Source organism: Opisthorchis viverrini (genome assembly GCF_000715545.1).
Source record: "Opisthorchis viverrini unplaced genomic scaffold opera_v5_174, whole genome shotgun sequence".
NCBI classification, from domain to species: Eukaryota; Metazoa; Platyhelminthes; class Trematoda; order Opisthorchiida; family Opisthorchiidae; genus Opisthorchis; species Opisthorchis viverrini.
The window spans coordinates 1,056,882-1,065,704 of record NW_008751832.1 but is presented as its reverse complement, the minus strand read 5'-3'; the positions used below and the strand labels follow the sequence as shown (position 1 = coordinate 1,065,704).

Below are 8,823 nucleotides of genomic sequence, written 5' to 3'. Positions count from 1 at the left end.
GTCATCCGGGAAACCACACGTAGAACGTAGATGTCTCCCTCCCGAATTTCTCGACGGTCACAACAATAAGTGGTGTGCATTTCATATTCCCGCATTAGCCATTCGCTGCGATGAGCGACCTTCAGAACGGCATGCTCCAGGCTGAGTGATGCACGCGCCTCTTCAAACGCCCGTTGGCGTTCTCCAGGCGGTTGTTGGTCACATTTCCAAAATGTACCAACCCACGTTGTGCACGAATGGCCCACTTTCGAGTGATGTGGAGCCAGTGGGCAGTCAAATAAGAGATAAAACTGGGATCTGTTCTCCTCAGGATTTGCAAATCGTAGCGAAATCTACGGGATTAATGTTTGGTGAACAGTCACTTACACAGGTGCATTATCAAAGTGAGCCATGCGGTGGAATATGTGTCGACTGCGGTTGGAAATTGTCTGCAAAAGTTACATGAAAGCAATGAAACGTACGTGCTTACGGATGGCTTTCCGTGCGTGAAAATAGTACGGCATTATATTGCAGCCAAATACGGCTTTGGCGGCCCACGTCTGCGAAGTCATCTTGTCCATGAGGAACGTTTTGACTTCACAGGGTCCACCCATCATATCCTTGAACAAGCTGAACGGCTTGCGCAATGGCGCGAAACGCTCGCTTTCGACAAAGGCATACAATACGGTTCGACCGATACCCATGCCATCCGTCACAAGGAGTGTATAAAGCTTGTACCTTAACAACGAACGTCAGTGGCTCTAAATTTATTTACCCAAGACGGTTAGTACCGTGTGTAGCATCAACGTATACAACGTCCGGGAAACGTCTAAAGAGTGCTATCTGCTGCGTTCGAGAGAAGCACATGTGACTATATCTGCCACCCTCCGATTCCACCAGCAACACGCGACCGCACTCTCGAAACTTCGCTATGATGGATGACATGTCGTCCAAGAAACCGACTAAAAGGTGACCAGCGACCTACTTAACAATAGGGATCGACATTTGGCGCGAGAGTTGCACGCATCCTTGATAGTGAGTACCTTTCCAAAGTGGTTGGCGATGTACTGCCGAATCTCCGATGACGGAGCACCGTATTTCAAAATGGTAGAGCACTCCTTTAATTCATCATTTTTCAGTCGCCGGTTGATGGGGAGCCTGTCAAAACTAAACTTGCTGCGTGGATGGTTGTGCTCCAGGTAGTAGGAAGTAACCCTCAAGGAGTCAATGTACCGGCAAACATGGAACCTTGCCGGACAAACAGTACGACGTGTGCTACAACGTATACACAGTCAACCATAAACTTACTAGGTGCGACGAATTCCACGGCTTCGGCTTCGTCTGCAGAAATGTATACTGCAACGGTAGGAGGCTTTTTCATACAAAAGTAGCGAATTGCTGCTCTTTTTGGAGTCTATACGGACGGAAACAACGAAATGTTTCGTCTGGTACTCTTTCAAAGCGACTTGAAATGCACTAAACGAGAAAAATCTTTGACGAGCTAAACTCTCCACAAATCATCCTCCGCATTCACGTGCTCAGCCATAGCAGCCATTTAAAATATGAATATCCCGGGTCTTGAATATCGTGTGGATTGAGTAGATTTAAACAACTTTCAACAAAACTGCGGCCGTTTGGGAAGATACGCCCGAAAAATTACCATCAAATGTTAAAACTTTATGTTAAAGTTTTCCTCCTTCGAACCACAGTTTCAGAGAAATTTTGGATATGCTTCTGACCGCCGGCCAGCACCAGGCCTTGTGCCACCAAATTCAAACTGGGCGCAAAAACCCATCAAATCTCAGTATTAATTTCGCTGTATGCTGAGTAGAAATCAGTTGAAAGTAAAGGACTCTTTAGGTTTCGGATGATGCCTTTGTACTCTTTGAGGTGCCGCATTTGATTGCACGTGGTATAGTCGGTCGTTGTTTTATCGAGCCACGCAGCGGGGTTCGAACTTATTCTGTGCGACATGGTTTGTTTCCAGTCTCTTGTTTAACGTACTGTGTGTAGACGCGTAAAAGGAGGAATCACGGTCGTTCGAAGAAAGGTCGTGGCCATGTTCGATTCATCAGGTGTAGCAACTGTGGGCGTGCTTGCCCGAAGGACAAAGCAGTTTGGAAGATGGTGACGAGGAACATGGTCGAGGTTGCTGCCGTGAAGGATTTGGAGGACGCCTCTGTTTACAATGAAAGTGAGCCGAATATAGACACCGTTTTGACCCTCACTTTGGGACGTTTGGGGCGGTTGATGCGCCTTGGAGCACAGTTTCCGTGGGCCACATACTGTCCAAAACCAATCAGCTTTCGCGGAGCCAGTCCGTTTAGTTGCTGGAGTTGGCACAGATACGGGCTGAACAAAACCAAGCCTCTTTTTTGCGTTCTTTTCTTGATGGTTCAGTATTTGTGAGATATGGTTCCCAAAGGTCCATGTGTCCAGCGCGGGATTCTGTCACCGTGTTTTGATAGACACATACTTAACCCCGTGCCTGGCTTGGATTGGTGTGGAGAGTATCCAGATGGTTCGACGTTCTAGGCAGTGACTTATCCAGCGGCAAGGTTTCGGCTGCCCACGGCACTATAGGCCGAGATAGTTTTCGCTGGGTACCGTTGAGCACGTTTTAAGTCTGGCGTGAGGTCGCACTTAGACGTTCACACTTTCAACTTTCAGATAAGGGAGAGAGAATGATCGTCTACGGCGGTTGAATCTTGAAAAATTCGTAAGAATTCCAGGCATGAGCTTGACGACAGCAGGGTACCTCGATCTCGGTGACGGCTCTTATCGCGTAGTGTCTCCGTGGGTGTCTATTCATCTTCAACTTTTAGGAGGCTTTGTATCATCAATTATCAGAGAGCTGAGTCACTCTGGGACGTATAGCACGGACTCCAACTTGCACGGATTCCATCCGATGTGTCCTTGCAAGCCAAGGAATTAGGGCACTACTCGGAGTGAGAAAATTGATCTGTTCGCTTCCGATTGTCCCACCCTTGAGGAACGCACATTGAGTGTCGAACTACCAAGTCCCTAAATCAAGCACGTGGCAATCCTGTGGGTTTGCTTTTGTTCCGCTATCGTGATGTGATCGTACGGTGACCTGAGGAGTACCTGTTAGATCCTGAGCCGCTGGGAAATTCTCGTGTGAATATTTACCGCAGTGTCCGCAACCTTCGGTGCACTGTTCACTACATTCGTTAGTCTGATCGAACTTATTGGCAATTATCCCTCAAACCTTTCCTAAGATGGCTGCTGCTCGTGGGCATGGAGCGTCCAATGACGGTGTGCTCTTTACATAAATACAGTCGTACAGATACCTGGAACTGGACATTAGGGTATTGCGCCAAATGATTCGGAAGTCGTTTTGTTCACCTTGATCTCGATGCTCCTAACGGTTATCAACAGATCTCCGCACATCCTGAGAGTGTCGACTTTTCTGGTAACAGCAAACACTATTTGGATTGGTTTGCTGTCATCTACAGCGCTCACTGTCGATAATCAGGTTAGAGGAGCAAAAACAGGACTGCACACTCCATACTTCTCATCGAGTGTGTTTCCCTAATTAGCAATCCATTTGTACGGGGGCGAGATGGCCCAAGTGGTTAGAGCGCGAATTTACTGACTGGAAGGTCCGTGGTTTGAACCCAACCTCTACCTCTCGATTTCCCGTGTCTAGGCTTGGGCAACCTGGCTGAACAATTTTTTAGCCCATTTGTACAGCCGTCCACTGGTGCAAGGCTGACTGCTCTGTAGTTGGTAAGGTCACGCTTGTCTGATGAAAGGCTTGGTGGTCAGGGCCCTCTGTCCCAGGGGTGCAATACGTAAAGTGACAGCATGCGTAACAAAGTGAGTAGCGTTTGTGGGCAGATCTCAGTCCGACTGCTACAAAATGTCAGACATCTCGCTTCGATGCACACTAAAGAATCGACCGCTTATCTGAGCGCTTCGGCTGATGATTGATGTAGCTGGTAACCGGTGTATGTTGGTAAGGTTCTTCAAATTCCTCGTGCATCAGTTCCATCACCGTTTGTTTCATTGGCTGTCTGCTTCGTCGGAATGTAGGGTGTGTTGACCCCTACCCCTCTTCCAGAGTGCGTGCAATTAATGAGGTTAGAAAGCCCAACTCGTCGAAAGAATTCGTCGCACGCTGCTCCTGTTTCTATTTGAAATCACTGGATCCGAGAGACCAAGTGGCTCCTGCACCAACATCCAGAAGTGCGGTTTTCACACTTCTAGGACAAAATGGTACCCCTCCAATGAACCTGTCACCCTCAGACGTGCTGTTACCACGTTACCATTCTTTCCTTGAGGCGGTCGAGGGTCATAGAAGGTGGTGGCATCACCAGGTCCTATAAAATAAGAACCAAAGTCTGACTAATTATTTTATCAGCGGTTCACACTGATCTGTAAACCGGTTGAAATATTCCGACCTTTCCACACGTTTTCACTAGTGAGGATTCTAATCTAGAATTTGTCCTTCCCTCTGTTGTAGTCTCCCATTTGATGTGCGGAATCTGACAATAAAATCACCAACGGGCACGTTCATGATCGGAGTCCACGCAGACATTCCAGAAGGAGCGGCAGACAGTGGTCGAGATTAGCCACCGATAACTGACGACATTGTGGTCTATTTGGGCTCGGGGCTGGTTTGGTATATAGGCCCCACTTAGTCGAACGATTTTGGCCATTTCGAGAGCTGATGTTACAAAGACAGTCTAATCAGCATACATCTGCTAAAGGCGCTGTCCATTGTCCGTGTATCTCCCATCCAATCATCCATCGTGCTTAATGGGCTGACAAACGTTCAAAGGGTGCTACAGCTGAACGATTATTATTATTATTATTATTGCACTAACATCCGTACTGCTTTGTGGACCAGGAACTTGGCCTGTAGGTGCAGAGGCTTGACCACCGGTTGGGCTGATGAGAACATCGGATTAGCAGTGCTAGAGTAAGCTGGGTGATTTTAGGAAGAAGGGTCTTCTCCACGATGAGCGACACTCTCCTTCTGTAGGTTACACTGTTTAGAATATGTACTTACCACAGGACCGTCCAATTCGCAGTTCTCTTCTGCGTAGGTCTGTGCCATGTGAAAACGACGAAGAGACGGACAGTCTGTAACATGGAAACGAAGAATGAAAACGCCATGGACTACACTCAGATTGGTAACTGTCGGCTCCGTGTATAGGGACGTCAGGGTTTAGTTAACGACGCTGTCGGACGTGACTCAGTCACTCAGTCAGTGGCATTCTGGCATCGAAGCTGTCACAGTGCTTAGCTGCCTTTTTCCTCCCGTCATCAAATAACTAAGTGAATTCAAAATCTGGTTTGCGTCTCGTTGAACTCAAGAAATATCTGTTTTCAGACCGCCTGTACACATCCTGTCGCACTAACTGATAGCGCGTAGGTCTTGCCCACAGGACTCCGCAGTCGTATTTTCATACCAGACTTCCACATCTTATCGTTAGATGGTGGATGGTGATTGGCGTCAGAAGGATGGCAACAGAGATCAAGCCGATACCTCTGTGATTGCCACAAGTCGGGTACCTGTCAGTTTGATAAAGTTGGTTAGCAGAGTCTTCAGTGGAAGCGAATATGTTAGCAGTAACGCCACGTTTTCAGGACCAACGTTTGCTGACGCTTCAGAGATGAAATACACTCTTGTATCTTGGAAACTGTTAGAAGTTTGCTGTTCGGGGTTCTGTTACCTGTGAGAAATCCAGTTGAACAGGAGTTGGTCGGCTATTCGTTCCTTGAAGTGTTCTCAACGATCCAGGTGCGTTGATCGTATTACCTGAGCTGGTTGTGAAGTGTACTACCAAATTGTCCATTTCAGTGAACGAGTCAGCGATGAACACTCTCCACTGCAATTCGGTCGGTAACAGGGATATGCTAAGCTCATCGTGGCGAAGTCCAGGCTGAGAATCTCGTTTCGATCTTTATAGGTCATGATCGTAGCCACTGCTATCATTTTCGGGTAGGTTAGCCAGCTACCTTGGTTAAAGTCTGTTGTGTCATTTCATTCCATGGTATATTCCTCCGAAAAATCACGGTCAAATTGGTTCAATGACTTGTACACCTGTACCTCGACTTGTTGAAGAACTGCTTAATACCCAACAGTATTGCTTTTGTGAAAATGTAATTTCAATAACTTGTATATCGATACCCTGTAATTCCTTCAGTTCTGTGATGTTATCATCTGACTGTGCTACTGATCAGCCATTCTGGAGAGCGGCCATAACTTGCTTCTGTTGAGGTGTGGAGTCTCTCCTCAAGAGGAATCACTAAAAAATCATATTGCAAACTAAAATCACCTCAACCCCCCATGCTTCCTACGCTCAATTTTTTAGACAGGTCAGCAATTTTCACGCCCTTGAGTGCAAGTGGGCACTTGTGATCCTGCGGATGGCTCCAATTGTTTTAGAGGGATATTTAGACCGAAACTTTACCAGAAAATTGATCCATTTTCTAGGCTTAGAGTTTGCTTATCTAGGGTTCTAAAATTCAACGGGTGATTGAAAGTAGTTGCTTCTGAGGGATGGTCTCTCCACAGATAACACGAGTGATTTTTAGCGATCCAGCAAGGCACGATACTGGTTGGAACAAGCCACTGGCGGTAATTGCTCCACTTTCTGAATATCAGGTGTTTTAGCGTCACCTCAACGTAACCCTATTAGTTGCTGTGCCTTCCCGAGTCTGAGCTTGGTTACCTTCGCGTTTGCTCCCAGACGGGTTCGAGACATCTGCGTAGTTTCGGGAAACTTGAAAATGATTCGAGTCTTTCTTTAGCCCCGAAAGTACCGATGCAGCTGACCTGGTTGCCCGTGATGTATGGAACATTTGTATTCAGTTTAGTGAGAGCCCTCACTCAGTCATCATGGTAGGTGGTTCTCAAACTGATTGGCCTTTGTGTTATGTTCGTATGATAGGATGATAAATGCATTTGTGTTGTCGATCCCTTGTTTCCTATCCTTTTCAGGGTTGTTAGTGTCTCACTTGTCCGTTCCATAAGTGGCCCCATGTTGAAGCGAGTCTTATTTATTCGTTCGTGCATTTATTTGTTTTCACTTCAGAACCGTACGCCGTCCCCAAGCTGTATGTGAAGCTTCAGTATTGCATCAGTTGTGCAATCCATGGTAAAGTCCTACGAAACAGAAGCCGGGCTGATCGTCGTATCCGAAAGTCCCTGATGAAACCCGCTCAACGCCAGGAAGTTCAACGTCCTATTGCACAGCGTGCTTGACTCGTGATTTGAAAATAAATTCCTAGGTGAACTCGCATCTTTCTGGTCATACATCTGGACCAAGTTCAGGTTGCTCTTAAGCGAGTAACCATGCACGGCATTTCCCTAACTTGTGTCTCTCCCACCGGAAATCAAGGGCTAAGCTGTAAACTGATTTATATGCACGTTGTCTAGGCACGCGATCAGCCTCTCGCGTTGATTATGGTCTGGAAAACACCAATTATGGTTTGCTGTCAGAGATATGCTTGAACGGTTGCGGTCGAATGAGGGTACTTCTGACAGTTCTCAACCAAATGGAGTACTGCACATTGTGCTCGTTCGGTTGTTATCATTTCAAGGCCTATGGCCTTAGAATTAGAGGCATAGGGGGTTGCGCTTCTCGTGCGATCTGTATATGGTTGTGGGAACCTGCCTTCTCTAGCGTTGCGGCCATCACCCAGAATGCACGCATCTTGCATTGGGGTCATTGTATTAGTTTGACTGACACTGCACAAGCGATCGTTTCATCCTTGATGGAACTAGCCTTTCACCGCATTCAGGCTGCACCGATAGGAGCTGCAACAGCTAACTGGCTTCAGTGGGGAAATTTTTGACCGCACAGCTGACAGCTCGAGTGTTTGCTACGGTCACAAACAGCTATGTCAGCCACATGATGTCCAAGGGTTATCCACGTCTATCAAATGGGGACAAGTGTAATGGCTATAGATTGCTGAGGCGCCTTTCCGGCAAACGGTGCTTTATTAACTTGCGGATCTCGAAATGATCTTGTAGGGCTTGTTTGCTTACTTCCCGTTTGGATGGCTATCGTGTGCGAGGTTCTGGGGTTTGTTAGGTGTGAGATCAGGGCAGCGATTGCAGCTGTCGGACGGTACACTGTTCGTATTCAGTGTTGAGAACTGGTTCTACGGACCAATGGATTGATAAACATGAACTAAGCAGAATGTATGGTCAATGACAGCGCAGTCGGCAGGAGCAGAAAAATGGACAGTGAGGCGGCAGGGCTTTCTAGAGGCAGTATCAAGTAAGTACCATATGATGTACAAAAGTACAGGGGTAACGCCGCAGAAAACTATCAAAACGTTCGGGAAGGTAGGGTCGAGCCAGCAGAGCGGCAAGGCAGCGGAAGTCACAACAGGAATGTAACTGCTGATCGTCGTTGATTTACAGGAAGGATCAACAGTAGACTATAGGTCCCCGAATACCGGGAATCCTGGGTAACTTGCAAAACTTTCGGTTAAAAACTACCGTTTGTTATCTATCGCCCGAGTAGGTTTCCAACTTTGAAGTTTTCCGGCGAAATTCCAGTCTCATATACTAGCGTCTATAGGGTTTCGGTGACTGCCAATTTAACCCTTGTGTGCTTGGCACATTAGCAGCCGCTTGAACCTGCGTGTGAACCATAATTACAGCTTCTGAAACCCATTGTGTATATCTAATAATGGGTATTTACGTGTTTATAGGGCGATGCGAACTCAGTGCTGGTGAGTTCGAAGGAACGTGACACTCGAATTCATTGCTCCCTTTTGGTCTAGATTCACCAGGATAGCTGGATTACTGTTTAAGTTTTAGTGATGTGAACCTGAAAACTACGCGTCCCGCAATCACCC

The 8,823-nt window shown here is 47.0% G+C and overlaps 1 protein-coding gene across 1 annotated transcript; it reads left to right on the top strand.

Annotated features, from left to right (window-relative positions):
- Nucleotides 1–1,877: 1,877 nt before the first annotated feature.
- On the top strand, nt 1,878–7,253 carry T265_07563 (hypothetical protein; the record flags this gene model as incomplete). The annotated part of the gene is made up of 2 exons (XM_009173113.1): nt 1,878–2,173; nt 7,047–7,253. The coding sequence occupies 2 exons, from the start codon at nt 2,104–2,106 to the stop codon at nt 7,214–7,216; spliced, it is 240 nt and encodes a 79-aa protein (XP_009171377.1).
- Nucleotides 7,254–8,823: the final 1,570 nt, after the last annotated feature.